The 18,733-nt window shown below is 37.2% G+C and overlaps 1 protein-coding gene across 3 annotated transcripts in view; it reads right to left on the minus strand.

Annotated features, from left to right (window-relative positions):
• The window catches only part of Plcb1 (phospholipase C beta 1), a 661,556-nt gene that overhangs the window by 84,892 nt on the left and 557,931 nt on the right, over window positions 1-18,733 (minus strand). For 2 of the 3 annotated variants that reach the window (XM_070006762.1, XM_070006761.1), the window contains exon 32: window positions 16,378-16,495. The exons of the other annotated variant lie outside the window; for it this stretch is intronic. In XM_070006762.1, coding sequence (XP_069862863.1) covers window positions 16,397-16,495 — 99 coding nt within the window. In that variant the 3' untranslated portion in view covers window positions 16,378-16,396. The remainder of the gene's footprint in view (window positions 1-16,377; window positions 16,496-18,733) is intronic. 3 annotated transcript variants of the gene reach the window in all.

Genomic DNA, 18,733 nt, shown 5'->3' on the forward strand with positions numbered 1-18,733 from the left:
ATGCCAGCTGCATGTTGCTTATTTCTTTTTCTTATGTTACTGCATTGGATACTAAAGGATAATAGTAAGCATTTTTGTCTAAGGAAAATGTTTGAACTGTAAGGATTTCCTTGGATTTGATTTTTTGTTTTAAATACTTGCAAACATGAATTAATAAATTTTCCAGTTGTTTGTTCTTATCCAAATTCTCTGTACTATGATGACATGTTTTTCAGTCTGTTTGATAAATCAGAGAGACTGGGTTGAATATTTTCTACTATAAAGACAGATTAAGTATTATCAATATTGTTGTTTTATATCTCATGAGAATATACTGCTTTGCAGGAATACCTTAATTTTTTACTTGGAGGACTGAACATTTGGCCATTATGTAGCAGCCTTCTATTATTTTATTTTTAAGATCTATTTTATTTTATATAAACACAACTAAAATAGGTTTCTTTAATAACACTTTCCTGGTATATTTTCCCTTTTGTTTCTGCGTATATTTTTTCTAAGCTTTTAAGTTACTGATATGTATTTTTAAGTAGAATGTTATTGAAGTAAAAGCTGTTAATAATTTTTAGTGTTTGTAAGTGCAACTTTTTTTATCATATGCTATAACTAATTTATCTCAGAGACAAGGGCTTGCTGTTCATCCCCACCGCCTCACACTTGAGATTTTCTTTCTTCTTTTTCTTTTTCCTTTTCTTTCTTTTTTTTGGTTGGTCATGGGTCCTGAACTCTGGGCTCTTCAGCTGAAGGCTAGCACTCTACAACTTGAGCATCAGCCCCACTTCCGGCTTTTTCTGCTTATGTAGTGCTGAGGAATTGAACCCAAGGCCTCAAGCATGCAAGGCAAGCACTCTACTACTGAGCCACCTTCCCAGCCCTGAGATTTTCCTTCTTCTGCATCCTCACTCATGAGTTTAGAGGCATGCACCATCATGCCCAACCAAGGAACAAATCTTTAAGCCAGACTTACATTATTATTGCAGATAAAGTTCCAAGAAATATCAGCTCATCAAAGCAGATAACACAAGAAAGTCCATAAGCAAGAACCACTAATGCAACAGAATGAGCACTACAAAACTGTGACAGTGTAGAAGTATAAGAAGCAATTAAGCAGGTGGGAACCTTTAAGATTATAATTTCTAGGATGACACAGATTTGTTCTAAATCCTGGGTTTGTCAGGTAGTGTGAACTCAGGCTTTAAACCTTCCTGAAAGTCAGTTTGCAATTATGAATACTTAGGGAAGAATTTATTTCTCCCCTTATCTGATACCAAGTTTTGAAATCATACGATAATAGATTTGCTTTATTTATTTACTTATGCTTCTTTTTTTTTTTTTTGGTTAGTCATGGGGCTTGAACTCGGAGCCTGGATATGGTCCCTGTGTTCTTTTGCTCAAGGATAGCATTCTACCATCTTATGCCACAGAGCACTTCCAGGTTTCTGGTGGCTAATTTGAGATAAGAGTCTCATTGACTTCCCATGCTGGTTTCAAACCATAATTCTTAGATCTCAGCTTCTAAGTAGCAAAGATTGCCAGGATAAGCCACTAGTACTTGGCTGGCTTGTTTTACTTCTTTATTTATACACAGTTAGAGTTTGTGTGGCCTTTGAAGTCCCAACTTTGGGAAATTGAACTTTTATTAGACACTGGCCTCATTTCCTGTTCAACAACAGCCATGAGAAAAATTTAAGCTCAGTGTCAACTTGGTAGAAACTTTCAAGGTAAATGGCATCTTTGGGTATTCTGCTTGTCTCTCTGGGTATTTGCTTTCACTCGGACCTGTCCTTTGAGCATTCTTTCTTCCTTTGCCATCCATTGCTGCATTTAAGGATATTTTGGGGGGGGGGAATGCAGTGTTTTTATTGGAAACATGAGTCTGTTTTACTTGATGTTGTCATATCTTAATCATGTTAGCAACAGATAGAGGATTTTCTACAGAAGAGGGACACAGGTGATTCAGGATGGCATTGGAGTCACTGTAATTTGGCTGAAACCCAATCAAGTCTGAAGGGCTCACTGAAATGTGTTGTTATCAAGGAACCAGAATGGTTCCTTTTATCCTGAATTCAAGGTTTTAAGATCTCAAAATAGAAAGAAGGAGGACACTTGAAAGATGTAGATCCACATGAACAGTTAGGAAAAAGTTTAGAATTTCAAATGCTCTCTTATTTAAAACTAACTCTTAACAGTAATGCCTTTTTAGGCATGAAAATAAGAACATGTTTTGTTATTCAGATAATACATAAGTACATTATTTTGGGAAACACATGAACAAACACAGACAGAGAGCTGTAGAGTATCCTTGACTATCTCCTCAATCCCAGACCGATCACCTAAGTAGTTATGGTGGCCTATTGATGAATAGAAGTTTTCTATTATTCCTATCCATATTTGTATATATGCATTACACAGCAGTAGAGGTTTTTTTTACATTTTAGAAAATTACATAGGTGATCTGTGTTGAAAATAAGTAATTAAGAAATTGCATCTATATTGTCAATGTACAGACATTTTCCCTTGTCATTATTCTATACACTATATTTTTATTATTTATATAACATTTCTATTGCATTAGTCATCATAAGTTATCTAGAGAGGACTGTGTTATTTAAGGCATATTTTATTTAAGGCATTTGAACATCTACAATTTTGGTATCTGTGTAAATGTGTATGGATATTCTTTCAAATGGATTGTTTTTCAATTATAAATGATAAAAACGCTTTTTTTCAACTCTATTTCAAATTTGTTCAGAAGTAAATGTGTTATAAGTCCAAGATTGGAAATTTAGGTGTTGAAATACGTTCTTTAAGGTATGATTTCCAGGTTTTCCAATTCAATTTGCTTTTGTCCTTAAACTGAATGTCCCCCAAAGCCAAAATTCTGGTCAGCCAATAACCAATGTACAGTCACCACAGTGAATAGAGATCATAAATGTTTATTCGTGGCCTCTTGAGATATCTCCCATAATATCTTTGCTCATAGTGTAGTCTTGACAGTCTGACTTGAATACGAGTAAGGACTGTAGACACATAAATTATTATGATCAGTTTCTGAGCAGTATATCACACAATATATTGAGGCATAACAACAAATCTGTCAAATAAAAACCTTTCTAAAACTTTCTTCCTGGCTGGAAAGATGGCTCAGTGGTAGAACGCCCTGGGATCGATTCCTCAGCACCACATAAGCAGAAAAAGCCAGAAGTGGTGCTGTGGCTCAAGTGGTAGAGTGCTTGCCTTGAGCTGAAGAGCTGAGGGACAGCGCCCAGGCCCAGAGTTCAAACCCCACGACTAACAAGGAAGAAAAAAAAAAAAAAAAAGGATTGCCTGCTCTGGGGCCTGTATTTTCTCCACTATTCTGTGCTTTCTTAAAGTAGGGCAAGGCATCGGAGTGGCCAAGAAAGGAGAATCCAGCAAGATAAACCCTCCCACATGTCCATGACAAAAACTAAACTAAACTTCCTTTTGAGCTCCAGTCTGGTAGTCCTATCAGGGTAGAGGGAAAATCTACAGACCATGTGCCAAGCTTTGCTATGACTGGGCATTAGCAGGGACATTCATTTGCCTATGATACCTTTGATGGGAAATTCTACCAGAATACCACAAAAAAAAACCCAGTGGAGCCATGCATCAGTCATTTTGTCTATTAGGAATATTTTATTAATTTTTAAACAAATGTACCACCTCCTAAAGCTTCTTTTTGTCTCTGTTATTAGGACTGAGTTCATGTGTGCTTGCTCTTGGAATATTTTATTTTAGAGTGGATTCCATTCAGCTATTCTGAGCTTTTAAGTATGAAATAAACATTTTCAAACACAAACTTCTGGAGTGGGAGTGTAGTTCAAAAATAATACACTTGTTTAGCAGATATGAGGCCTTAAAGTTTTAAAAATGAGGATCACAAAACCAAAAGAGCAAAAAAAATAAACAAACAAAACAAAAACAACCCAACAACTCCTCCCCACATCCCTGCAAAAAAATTTTTTTTTAAATGCTGATTTTAACTTAGCAGAATAAAGCCTTTTGGCTATGAAAATCCAAACATTTCTTCTTCTAAAAAAAGTATGGGTTTAAAGGTTTTATTTATAAATCTTGCCAAAGCAAGTGGAAAGCTCAATCGAGAAAAGTAGAAGTGAAAACAGGAAAATGCTGGTACCACACAGCCCCTGTGCCTTCCGTGCCTGTGGGACCCCGAAGGCCATGAAGCTGTTTGTTATTCACTGCATTACAAACATCTACCTTTCACAGCAGGTGTTGGGTCACCGGAGGACATGGTGTCCAGGAAACCTGAAATCAGGTTGGAAAACTCCCTGGCGACCAATTCCTTTCAATTGGGTCCAAGTAGCTGGCACTGCTTACCCCCACTCGTGAGCTGCCTATGAAATGGCTGTCATTTCAGTCAGGGCAGAAATGCTCTCCACGCCATCCTCTCCGGAGGCGTGGGAGTCACATTTCCAAGGACAGGAGCAAAGTAGCTCCTAGCCTTTCTAGCCTGTTAACGGAAATAAACATTTTCTGTCTAGTTGCTTCAAAAATTCCACTGCCCACAAAAGTAGTTTTATTGCTTTGTTTGCACAAATCAGTCTGTTTCAGTAAAGTGCACTCTTCTGAAGTTATTTTTTTTTCTATTTCTCTTGCTTCGTGTTTAAATCTATTATAGACTCAGTGGGTCTTTAAGGCAGAGAAAGGCTATCATGGAGAATGGTTCCTTTGCATCCTGTTGGTCTAGATTTTGCCAAAGACTGTTGATTTAAAGTGAATGATGCCCAGTGATATCTGGTGGTATCTTTCACTACTGAAGCTCATGGTCTTGGACAATCCAAGGCAAACAACTTGGGGTATTAACTCATCACTAGAGGAAAGTTCTTTGTTTTCTGGCTATCCTTCCACCAATCCCTTCAGTTCCACTACTTCCCATTACTGAGCCATCCAGAATATTCCTTCTTCCCTACAACACATAGGATGTGGGGAGCCATGGGCCCTGTCAAGACTCTTCCAGATTTTAGCTTAATAAAAAGTCAGAGAAGCTCATACAAAGTCTCATCTACTTATGTTCTTCCTCTTCCTCTTCCTCCTCCTCCCATCCTCTTCCCTACCTTCTGTTTCCTTCCCCTTCTCCTCTTCCCTCCTCTTTCCTTCTCTTCTCTCTGCCCCCACCCTCTTTTGTACTGGTGCTGGGGCTTCAACTAAGGACTTGGCTGCTGTCTCTGAGCTTCTTTTATGCTCCGAGGCTAGCTCTCTACCACTGGAACCACAGCTCAGCTTCCAGATTTCTTTTTCTTTTCTTTTCTTTTCTTTTCTTTTTTTTTTTTTTTTTTGCAGGGGTGGGGGAACAGGTGTAGTTTATTGGAGATAAGATTCTCAGGGACTTTCTTGACCTCACTGGCTTCAAACCACATTCCTCAGATTTCAGCCTCCCAACTAGCTAAGATTACAGGCATGAACCACCCTACTCTCTATTTTATTTCTGTCTTTCTACTTCTAATAATTCTATTGTTGAAGGGGGAGACTTTCTGTTTCCTTATGACTAATCTTGAGATCAACCATCTGGTTTCTGGGTTAAAAGAAGCTAAGGAATTTGGAGAAATTCTTTCTTGTCTTAAAATCCTATTTTTTTTTTTTTACAAGATTTCTGTATCATTAATGAGTATAGATTCTCTTAGAAGCCCTAACCTTTCATTTACCTAAGCTGTGACTTGGCCTTGGGAGTAAAAAATTCTACAATTTAAGATGGAAAGAAAATATCTGAGTTTATTATGTGCAAAAACCTTTCTCTGGACCATGAGGCAGAGTGGATCCTAATGACGGAATTAGAATTGGCAGACTGCAAGTATTCATCATTAATCTATCAAATACCAAAAGAAAACCATCTAAAATTTAATCAGTCTTTATAGGAACCTCTTTTCTGTATTGTTCTTGATAATTCCTCATTAAGATATTTGTTTTATCCTCAAATATTCTTTCATCAGATAAACAACCCAGCCAACAATTAGGGTAAGTCAAATGCATTCTTTTTTTTCTCTTTGTTCCTGGAAACCATTGTGTTTAATACATGACAAACTGAACTGAAGTATAAATTATAAATACTCATTCCCAATTGGATTTTTCCCTCTGATTCCCTATATTATCTCTATTACTTGTCTAGAATTCTGCTTCCCTTCACGTCTGAACTTCCAGAAGTGCATTCAACAACTGTCTCCCTTTCCTTGTCTCCTGTGCATCTCACCTTTACGTAGCCCCATGTTTGTTTATCTCTCAAGAATACTGAGGCTCCTGGTTACCAAGGCTAAAGGATGCTTTTCTCTACCACTTCAGTGGTTGTTACAGTTTGAATGCATTCCCCCTCCTTCTTAATGCATCATTGTTGAGAGATGGACCAGTGAGAAGATGATACATTAATGGATCAATAGGTTAATTTAATTGTTTTGCTATAAAAGTGATCTCTTTCTGACACATTTGTTCTGCTTTGCCATGTAGATGCATCAAGAAGGTGTTCACATTCTTAGACTAGTGCCACATTCTTAGACTTAACAGGCTCTAAACTTAGCCAAACAAACATCTGGTCTTCATGAATAACTCAGTCTCAGTCTCAGGTAACAGTTTTTGTGGGGAGAGGATCCTTGGCTTGAACTCAGGGCCTGGGTGAGCTTCATTTTATTAAAGGCTAGCACTGTATCACTTGAGCCACAGGTGTGGTAATTCATTGAAGATAAGAGTCTCCTAGATTTTCCTGTCTGGGTTGGCTTTGAACTGTGATCCTCAGCTCTCAGCCTCCTGAGTAGCTAGGATTACAGGTGTGAGCTACTAGTGTCAGCTTCAGGTAGCTTTTTGTAACTGTAGGAAACAGACCGACAGAGTAAGGAACTTTAGATCCTGTCTACCTTCTCCTTCACATCGACACACTGGATTTTGCTCTTGGCTTTCTTCACTTTTGTTATTTCTCTTACCCTTTAAGTTGCCCTTTGCTGCTCCTTGCTATTTCCCCTTTACCAGACCTTTTTTCAAATTAAAAACTGTCCTTAACTATGTTCTGGGATTCTTCCTTTTTTCTCAAAATATGTCAAAGATTTTACCCATTCCTGTGCTTAAATTCAAGTAGATTCCCAATGCTCAAAGATTTGTACATATAAGTTTCACTTGGAGAAAGTGGAAAACTTTAAATCATGTGACTTTTTCCATTTGAGTTCCTTCTTCAACAGTCATGTTCTTAAAAACCTCATAAAATGTTCTAGAGATAAAAAGAAATCACAAATGAACAAGACTTTAGTCTGAACATCAGAAGAACTGTGGATATTGGCAGAAAACATCCAGGGCAGAAAACTACATTTATTCTCTATGTGTTCATGGATGAGTCACTTCAGTTTCCTGAACCTCAAATTTTAGAATCTGGAAGTGTGATTTAAATGTAGTTTTAGGAAGAGGTTGAATGTTGATTTAATTAAAGTCTGAATAAATGATTACTCATTTGGAGAAAGTATAACAGGGCAATGTTGAAGTGAAATATTTCCTATGCAAAATAAAATTTAATCCTACACTGTCATTTAGCCCAAGAATCTGTTCTATTGCACTCGTTGCTCAATAAAATTTTTGAAAAATGAAAAAGTATCACTTATAAAACCATCCAGACCCATGTTAGCTTGGTATAAACTGTGGGCTGAGATTAGCAATGGGAAGGCTATTGAATTATAGCTGAGGCAATTTTCAAGTAGAAGACATTGCTAATTGCATTAGAAAAAAACATTGTCAATGCCAAGCTTATATTTTAAGAAACTTTTCTGTGTTCCCAAAATTTTTAAAACAGGGTCCAGATAGTTTAAAAGTAGACAAGGATGGAAACCTCTCTGTAGTACAAAAATGGAAAAGAACATGTTAAGCATATTAAAAGTCTTGAGTTCAAAGCTGAGTAGCACTAAAAAAAAGGCAGCAGAAAGTTATATTTTTAAAGGAGAGTTTGTTGTGAATATGATGTTTCCTTCTGAAGCTCATGATGGAACATTTCAATCTCCATTTTGAGATATTCAGAAGTAGAATAAGATGGGATATTAAGAAATATTAGGACTCTGTCTTAATGAATAATTTATTCATGTGGTTAATGGATTAACAGTTACTTTGAAAATAAGTTTGCTATAAAACTCTGTTCCCTGTCTGTCATCAAGTGATACTGGTGCCATTTTGAGACTCTAATAGCAATAAATCAGCAAAATATGTAGCTTCTGGACCTCAGACAAGAAGCATAAGCCAAAACAAATGTCTTTTTTTTAGTAACTTACAGAGCCTGGAGTATTTCATTATTAGTGTGCCTGTGGTTCATTCCTGTAATCCTAGCTACTCAGGAGGATGAACTTCGAGACTTGTGCTTTAAAGCCAGCCCAGGCAGAAAGTCTATCAGATACTTATCTCCCATTAACCAACAAAAAACTAGAAGTGGAGCTGTGGTTCAAGTAGAAGAGTTCCAGCCTTGAGTGTTAAAGGTAAGGGACAGTGCCCACGCCTTGAGTTAAAGTCCTAGTACTGGCAGAAAGAAACAAACATACAAAAAGAAAAATCAGCAAAAGAAACCCTATTAATTGTGGGAAACCCTTGTGTCAGAACACAGTAACGTTGTGCCAGGAATGTGATGGCAGTTTCACATAGGGATCTCCCTCCTTAAAAGAAAGGAAAATACACTGTTGATGGGAATATAAACAGGTTCAGCTACTCTGGAAATCAGTATGGAGGTTCCTCAAAAGTCTAAACATAGGTCCTCCTATTATCCAGCAATCCCATTCCTGGGTATTTACCCAATGATCACAAACAAGGCCACACTAACGCTACCAGCACTATGTTCATTGCATCATTATTTATCATAGCTAAGATATAGAACCAACCCAGATGCCCTCAGTAGATGAATGGATTATGAAAATGTGATATATGTATATATATATATACATACACACACACACGCGCGCACACACATACACACACACACACACACACACACACACACACACACACACAAAATGGAATTCCATGCTTCCATCAGAAAGAATGAGATCAACCTATTTGTAAGGAAATGGAGATATTTGGAAAAAATCATATTAAGTGAAGTAAGGCAGATCCAACGAAACATAATCTCCATAGTTTTCCTCATTTGTAAAAATTAGTATATGTCTAGAATAGTTCTAGCAGAGGATCACAATAGCTCAATAGCCATGTACATATGACCATATACAATGAAGCTTATCAAAATGAACATCAAGATATGGAAACAAGAGGGTTTTTTAAAAATGTGGGTAAAGTTATTTCTTTTTTCTTTCATTTTCCCCCCTTGACTTAGCCCCTGTTGTCACTGTTTTTAATTTTGGTAACTTGTCTCTTGTGTATACATTTATCTGATGAAGGGAAGGGAAGAGGAATAACAAAATTATGAGAAAAAGGACAAAGAATGAACAAATGCACAAGATACTATATTGGAAATGAACTTTACAAGTTGGGGGAAAAGGAGTCAGGGGGGAAGAAAAGTTGGAGAAAATGAGGGAGAGGGTAACACTGTTTGACAAGAAATGTATTCATTACCTTATGTATGTAACTGTAACCCCTCTGTATATCACCTTTACAACAAAATAAAATTAAAGTTAAAAAAGGAAAAGAAAAAAATGTGCATTTTGTAAAATCTGGCAATTTTCTCCATATAAACATTCGTATCATAGCCAATTCCAATCTACAAAAGTGATAACCTTCAATAAGGATCAATAAGTGTATTTAATAAGTGACTCACAATATGAAAAAATGACAAAAGTGGCTCTTGTAAGCTAATATGACTACTTCTGGTTCACCACTGAAGCTCAAAGAACAAAAGAAAATTAATATTTGCTTAATCAATATTTAATTATATTTGAGGTCTGAGAGGTTGATATTTCAGTTTAGGTGTTTGTGATACTTGTTAGTATTCTAGAATGCTATGTTACCGGTGAAAAGCAGTGATTAAAAGCATTCAATGTTAGAGATATATTTGTGGGAGATATATATATATATATATATATATATATATATATATATATATATATCTTTTCTTAAGAAAAGAAACTTATGGAGAAGATATGTGTCTATTACACAAATGTGTGTCATGAACTGAATTGTGTCTTCTGAAATTTACATATTGAAGTCTACCTCCTGAAGTGACTGTCTTTGGAAATGAAGAAGAAAGTTTCCCTCTTCTCTTTGCATGAATGCACAGAAGAAAGGCCATGTGACAACACAGCTAGAAGGTACCACCCCCTGCAAATCTGGAAGAGAGGCCTCACCAGAAACCATTCTTGCAGGTACTTTGATCTTAGATTTTTCAGTTATATAATGATGAGGGTATACTTAGTGTCTGTTGGTTAAGCCTCCCAGTCTGACAGAGTGCTGTGAAAGTCTGGACAGATTAATACCCTATGGAATTACAATTCTGTAATAGGACATGAATCTCAGGCTCATTCCTAAGGCCAACCAAGAATCCCTTCCTTTTGCTTCCTCTGCCTAAGGAATTGCTACTCAGCCCTGTGGTTCTCAACTCAAGTATTGCCTCCTCTATGGTTTTCCCAATGTTTTGTCTCAATGCAAGTTTTTTTCATAGAAAGGTGGCCTACATATTACAAATTAAGATGAACAACGTCCTGCTTTAAGTAAAAGGAAAGTTAAATCAAAACAAAAGAAAAATTAAATGTGGATGAAGAAGTTCACTTGCTTTGTGAAAACAACAAGAATTCTGCTGGAATTACTTTAAGAAGAGGGAATGCAGTGGGCGAGAATGGTAGGGTGAGATTGATCAGGATATATTGTGAGAGTGTCAAAATGGACTTTTCCTTATACAAAAAGTGTGTTAATTTAAAAAAGAGATTATTAAAAATATATTTAAGCCAGGTGTTAGTGGCTCACACCTCACACCTATAATCCTAGCTACACAGGAGGCTGAGATCTGAAGATCACACTTTGAAGCCAGCCAGAGCAGAGAAGTCCATGAGTATCTTCAGTTAAACACTGGGAAAAAAAGAGCCAGAAATGGAGCTGGGTTCAAATAACTATATAGTAATATAATATAATATATATGGAAAAGTGAAGTAAAAACTCAGTTCTCCTTTGTATTAGTCAGAGTTCAAGGAATTTTCATCTATGGCTAACGGCTTCTGAATAGACCACTTAAACACAAATCTTCCATTGCTGCAGAAAACCCTGTTGAACAATGCTATGGTACTGGACAGTGATCTGCTTGAAGCAAGGTTCTCAGTGAATCACTTGAAGAAGTAAGGCAGGTGCATCTTTCTTTTTCCTTGGCCGCTACCTCAGTCAGTGCTTGTTACATAGTTTGCATTCAGTAACTACCAGTTGAATGAATACAAGAAAACAAAGAGCACTGTTCGCTCAACTGTAGTCATGTAAAGTATTCCCAGTTCCAAAGGCCAGAGCAAAAAGTACACACCTATATATAAATGTATTTTAATTATAGACAAGCAAAAAGCTAAAGTTGGGTAATTTTCATTTTATATAGGAAGAGAACACTCCCATGTGTCTTTAAGGTATAATTATAGAATTCAACTCTCAAGTGTTAATATAGCCATGCATAGTTGTTAATGCAGAAGTACTCTATTGATTCTAATTTATTTTTTGTAGGCCATATCGGCTTCATTGTTTTATAAGTGACCCTATGGACTCATTAAATCATTCAGCATGATATTTATGCATCTCTCTTTAATGAGTCCTCCAACACCTTGGATTCTCTGAACTTCATATTTATTATTCTGGTAGCAAACTTCTTATTTTAATTAATCACATCCTTCACAGACTCAAATGAGATCATAAAATAATAACCTAGTTGTATACAACCTTCTGTTGGTAGACGGCTTCTTCTTCATATTTAAAGATCTTGAAAGGCATATACAACCACCCTTGTGAATCTATTAAAGTATTTAGATATTCTCAGTCTTGGTAAACTTTATTCTTGTTTAAATCTTTCGAAGGTTAGCCCAAAGCACTTTCTGTGAGTCCAACAGCAGAGAAAGGGCAGGACAGGGTCATTTGTCACCTGCTCTGGAGAGCGGGATGCCCCTTCCTGAGCTGTGACTGAGTCAAATACAATTGAAAAGGAAATATTTCTCTTTCAGGATGTTTCTTTAGATCTTAGTATCCTCAGGGGTAAACATAGGTCCTAGTAAATATAACTTGAACAAATAAAGAAAATCCAAATGAAAGACAATTGCTTAACAAATAAAAATTGGCCTGTGGCAACATCTCATGTGTACTCTAAGCCCCCCTTTTTTTAGATAATTTAGAAGCAAGCCAACTTAGCAAGAATATAGGTGTAGTAATGGGAGAAGAAATCTACCAAGGAGAGAAGATGGGGTAAAAAGATCTTAAGCATGTACAATTTCTGGTTAGAACTCAACATCTAAGTAGAGGCTCAATGGCAAGTGAGTTAAGAAACAGGAAGGCAGAGGGGTAGATGGAGGGAAGAATGGATGGAGGGAGGAATGGATAAAGGGAGGGAAGGAGGGAAACGAAGAAGGAGGGAATGGAAGGAACAAAAGGAAGGAGGGGAGGAAGGGAGAGAAGGAGGCACAGAGCTCACTAACTCCTTGGAACTTTAGTTTCCTCAAGTAGACAATAATGAGAAAAAGAAGATAGTAACACGATGTGCATTGAAGATGTCTGATAATGTAGTAAATACTCATTCAGTAAGTGATAATTGGAATTGGTTTTTTTTTTTTGGGGGGGGGGATCCGGTCGTGGGGCCTGAACTCTGGGCCTGGGCGCTGTCCCTCAGCTCTTCAGCTCAAGGCTTGAGCTCTACCAGTTGAGCCACAGCGCCACTTCCGGCTTTTTTTCTTTTTGCTTATGTGGTGCTGGGGAATCAAACCCAGGGCCTCATGCATGCAAGGCAAGAGCCACCTTCCCAGTCCCTGGAATTGTTTTTTAAATCACCTTCATTAGGAAATAAATGTAATGCCCTTCTGTAGTCTTAAACTGACTCTTAGTATTTTAGAGCATGTAGGGATAGTGTTTTCTTTGTGTGTGTGTGTGTGTGTGTGTGTATGTGTGTGAGTGTGTGTGTGTGAGTGTGTGTGTGTGTGTGAGAGAGAGAGAGAGTGAGAGAGAGCGCTCTATTGAAAATGACATTATGAATAAAGAAGGTGCTTAAATATTTTTCACAGATTTATAGTTTTCCAATGCGGTCATCTATATTTTTAGAACTTGGTCATTCTACAATTCTTTATCTCAAGACTCACTGACACACAAAATGAGCAATCATCATTTTTTTATTGTTTGTTTTAAATCTCGCTTAGCAGTGGTGATTTATGGTTATTGAAATAGAACTTATTAGGATTAAAAGTCTGACTCATCTGTTCAGCTTCATCTATTAATCTCTAGCTAATACCAAAGAACAGATGGTTCAGTCAGTAACAAAAGTCTGAACTTACAAATTAAAAAAAAATGGAATTTGAAGTACTTATGGAACATTTTTGGACTCAACCTTCTACAGCAATAACAAATTATTTTCAGCATCTGTGTGATAGCTGTATGTCTTGTTACTTTTAATCCTTTCACTTTGTTTTCAGTTATGGCGAATAAATGGCAACATTTGGGGGAGAAAAATAAAACCAAGCAAGGAACATTTCGTAAATATTAAAATTTATTCAAAACTTCACTTTCCGTATAAAGCTATAAAAGAAACGTTTGTTCTTTTTCAAATAAAAATTACTATAATTAGAATTAGTTTTCTGTTTCAGCAATGAAATCTTTTTTTCCCCAAAACTGTGAGATTGGTTTATTTATATGTCACCTTTTGTACATGGAAAGCCAAGGGGACCAAACAAACTAAGAATGCTATTAAAGAATTTATGTAGAAGTCTAGGTATTGTGGGAATATTTGTATCTTTTTAAAAATAAATATTCTTGCTAAGCAGGTAGCTCAATTGACATTCTGAAGGGAATACAAGTTGTGAACCTGGCTATCACCAGCAATAAAACCCAGGAATGAAAATGTATCATTTATGGTTGCTAAACATTTGATTGAAAACAATACCCAAGTTCTGTTTTTAGCTCTGCTGTCATTTCTATCCTCAGCAAACCATATATTCTGCTTATGTATAAAATATCACAAAATGGCTCTCAAAATTACCAGGCAGTAACAGCAAGTGTAACAAGAAAATCCTAAATGCTCCTAATTGATGACTTGAGAGATAGTCTTAACATTCATATGTAAAGGGAAGAAGGTATTTTCAAGGTCTTGCTGATAGCTGCCTGTAGAATCCGAAAATCAATATTACATGGCCCTCTCTCTTCAACTTAGAAATATGAGCTTTAGCTTTATCACACAGTTACATGGGAAGGGTGGGAAGAACTGTCATTGCTAAGAAGGACAGAGAATTCATGGCCAGGTTCCCCTCTCTTTCTCTCTCTGTCTCTGTCTCTCTCTGTGTGTCTTTCTCTTTATCTCTCTCTGATTATAATCAAGAGAAAACAAAAAGGTCACGAGCCAAGCTTGCCCTTAGATAAGATGTAAATTCAAATATAATAAATTGCCATAATAGTAGCTTAAAGCTTCTGCATTTTCCAGCTGGGATGTAGGAATGTAGTAGAACCTTGCTAGGCAGAATGTGGTCCCTGAAAATATGGTGGCATCTGGTTGCTATTATTGGGGAGTTAATTAAAGGAAGATACCCAGGCCCCATTCTGCCTCTTGGGTAGGATCTGCAATTCAATGGGATAGGAATGCTGCAATAGTTCATAGGCCCATGGAGGTTTGCAAAGACTCTGAGCCGTGGGGAAATTTGTAAAGCCATTTCTTCACCATTTATTTTTTTGACATGTTTCTAACCTGTATTACTTCACAGATAAAAAAAATACTCAAAGATAAAAATAGAGCATCACTATCAAACGCTGCTCATATTATCTCAAAATAGAACTTAGCTACTTAAGGTAATTATTTTTGTTTTGTTTAACAACATTTTTCAAAATTTTAACTAACACTTAGTGTTTGGCAATAATGATATGTACTTATGAGGTATAGCATATTTCAGTGCTTAGACATGACTATTAAGATCTGACCAGCATAATTAGCATGTCTATCACTTCAAATATTGATCATTTCTTTGTCTTATGGACATTCAAAATCCTCTCAACTAGTAATTTTGTAAGTTTATTTTGTAACGTACAATTACATGTTCTTAACAATAATTAGTTTCCATTGCTATTAAAAATTTGTTTTAAGAAATAATAATCACAATGAACCTTAGAACTTTAGGGGGAGGAGTGATGGAAATGGGGGAGGGAAGGGATAGTGGGAGAACACCAAAGGAAGGGGAAACAATGCTTGACAAGAAATGCACTCATGTTACTTATGTAACTGTACATGTTACTCATGTAACTGTAACCCTGCTGTCCAGCATCTTTACAATCAAAAAAATAATTTTTTTCCTCTTAGAAATATATACCCTTTAGAATAGCACAGGCCAATTTTCTTATTAAAGAAATACAACGGATTTCCTTTGGCAAATTAAAATCTTGGCTTCAAAGTTTTATTTCAATTAATTAAATAATTATTTAATTAATCCCAATCCTAGGGCTTGAACTCAGGGCCTGGTTACTATCCCTTAGATTTCTCCTTCAAGGCTGGTGTTCTCCCACTTGAGCCACAGCTCCAATTTTGACCTGCTATTGGTTAGTTGGAGGTGAGAGTCTCATGGACTTTCCTCGATCCTCAGATTGCAGCCTCCTAGGTAGTCAGGATTATTGTAGGCATGGCCATGGCTAAAACTCTTATGTCCAGTTTAACATTCTTTCAAGCTGCAGTTTGCTCCAATCAATAGTACCTGGCCTAAGCATTCCAACTGTTACTTCTACAGAAACCAAGGACTCGAGCTGTCCCTTTAACTCAAAATGCCACCTGCAAATGAAATTAATTTTGCTGAACTTATAAAAGGACGGCTGTGGTAAGTATAGCAGACTAGACTGAGAAGGCTCTCTGAGCGTTCATTTGATCCCTTTGAGTTTCGAGAGAATAGGATCATAGGAAAACAGTGCAGTGAGAGGTAGAATGGAATTTCTTTTTTCAAAAGTGAGAATAGTCAAAGTAGATGAAAGGAACACGAAGCTGAACAAGGAACCTACTTTTTCAAATAGTGAAATCAAAAGAAGAGAGAGGAAGACAATGATATGGAAGAGTGGAAGTTACATTAGGAAGAGAGCTCAAAGAAGAAATGAGGACGGGAGAAAAGCGGGAAAGTCAGGAGCAAACATCATGGGTGTGGCTGGGAACACAACGATCCTTAGAAAGGGGAGGATGGAGACCAAAGGATGCTTGGAGCCGGATGGCTACAGACCACCCTTCTCTCAAAAGCGACCCCTCCCATCCAGTCCTACCTGGCCGGAAGGACGGTGGTCACCACTTGAGAGCTTGAGGGTTGGGGGGAGTAAAGTTGGGGGGGATAGAGGGATCCTCATGGCAACTTTCCGACAGGGATGAGGAGGAACCTTCCCCCTGTGTGGAAAAAAGGGAGGCTGTCATTTGTATGGCAAGGAAATGGCTTTCTTAGTCACCTGGTGTTTCAAGTTGTTTGTCTGGGCAGTCTCTTGGTGTGCCTTGGGGAATAGAAATTTAGCACTCCCAATTCTCTTTGGCAGATCTATCCCCAACCTCTGAAGTGTGCTGGAGCCTACCACAAAGGCAGTGGGACTGATACTTACATTCTCCTTGGGGTTTCCCTCAGCCTCTCTAGGGATGGTATGTCAAGTATGATCGCAACTATTCACGTTGGAAAACTTTCCACAAAAATCCCATTACTATCATGAAAGCTGAGATAGATAAAATGACACAGAATGATTGACAGCTTTTGTGCAGTTGAACAAGGCATCTCAATGAATGTAGCCTTACTGGCAGAAAGAAAGAAAGAAAAAAGAAAGAAAGAAAGAAAGAAAGAAAGAAAGAAAGAAAGAAAGAAAGAAAGAAAGAAAGAAAGAAAGAAAGAAAGAAAGAAAGAAAGAAAGAGAAAGAAAGAAAGAAAGAGAAAGGAAGAAAGGAAGAAAGGAAGGAAGAAAGGAAGAAAGGAAGAAAGGAAGAAAGGAAGAAAGGAAGAAAGGAAGAAAGAAAGAAAGAAAGAAAGAAAGAAAGAAAGAAAGAAAAGGAAGGAAGAAAGAAAGAAAGAAAAGGAAGGAAGGAGGGAGGGAGCGAGGGAGGGAGGAAGGAAGGAAGGAAGACAGAAAGAAAGGAAGAAAGAACGATATGTTTTTCACAATGCAAAGATAATTTATCCTTTGCATCAATGATTCATTTAAAGGTATTTATTGCTGTTCCCTTCAGCAGCATATATAATGGCACCACACAGGGATAAGGAGAATCTATAAATTCATGAAGTGTTTTATGGTTTTTCTTTTTTTTAATCACCAAAGATATAGTGAACATGAAATGTGTGCCAGGCATTGTTGTTGGGTGTCTGGAGCTCAAAAGTATCAACGGCATGGAGAAAGTAGACAGTCTTGTGGAGATTGTAGCCCTAGTGGAGTTAATAGCCTAGTGGGGAAGGGCCATCACTGAATGACAACTTGAGAATAGAACTAGATGATATAATAAAGGATGTGGTAATCGCTATGATAAGCAGATCCTAGAGCAGAAGAAAAAGGAAAGGGGAGGAGGCAAGGGATGGGAGAAGGATGGACATGAGGTCGTAAAGGAAGAGAGCTTTGAAAAACTTGGAAGATAGGAGAGGGTTAATCAAGCAGTCATTTGTGAGACTGGCCTGGATTATTGGGGCTAAACCAGGAAATCATCCTGAGCTTCTAAAAAGCAGTAGAGTGATGAGGAAAACAAGAGGCGATACAGAAAAAGGGGGTCATGTTGGATCCTGTAAACATTTATTCTGTAGGAACAAAGGCACCACCAGGGGTCTTGAGTACAGGAAAAAATCTGATTTAAAGGATGACTGGCTATTGGGTAAGGAGTAGACCAAGTGATACACAACAGCAGGAAAACCATTTAGAAGGCCATTTGTTAAATTCAGGCAAGAGTTGAAGGTGGTTCTGGCTTCAGTACTTTCTCAGAGTTCCTAAGAGGTCTTAACTACTTTAGGACACATCTCAAGTCCTAAGGATTTTTTTTTTATTCCAACTAAAACAAAGACACAGCAATAAATTTAAAAGTTATAGCAGATCAATGGGTATTTCCCAAACCTAAAGATTTATTGTTTTTCTTTGCTTTCTTTTTTGAATATAAGTTTCAAAACAAAAGGAAATAAACCCTTTCGATCAAAGATAGAACATGATGTATTTTCTAGTCTTCCATAAACCGTAACCATGAGGCATGCTCTCTCTGGACACAGATATCTCATAAATCAGCAATAATTACTGGGGGCAAACCCACTTTGGCATCACAATGGTTAAATTCCTTAAGCTCCCCTTCTGTTGTGTAAATTTGTATGAGTGAGTGTGTGTGTGTGTGTGTGACCCTGGATATATGGGTGTGCCATGTTTATGTTATTTTGAAATGTGAAAATGTTAGTTGAACCTTGGTTTTCAGTTAGAAATTCAAAGACCTCTTTGTTAAATTCTAAGATTCAACAATTGATCATAATAAATGCAGAAGGCTTAGGCCAATTAGCTTTTGTTGATAGAAAATTTTATCCACAGGACTCCAAGTGCTTGGTTTGTGGCACTAATTCAGCCTGAGGTGTAATAAATGGAAAACAGAGGACTTCACTCTTGTTGCTAGCAATAATTTCCCTGT

Source organism: Dipodomys merriami, unplaced genomic scaffold (assembly GCF_024711535.1).
Source record: "Dipodomys merriami isolate MVZ:Mamm:240054 unplaced genomic scaffold, mDipMer1.0.p SCAF_7, whole genome shotgun sequence".
Taxonomy (NCBI): domain Eukaryota; kingdom Metazoa; phylum Chordata; class Mammalia; order Rodentia; family Heteromyidae; genus Dipodomys; species Dipodomys merriami.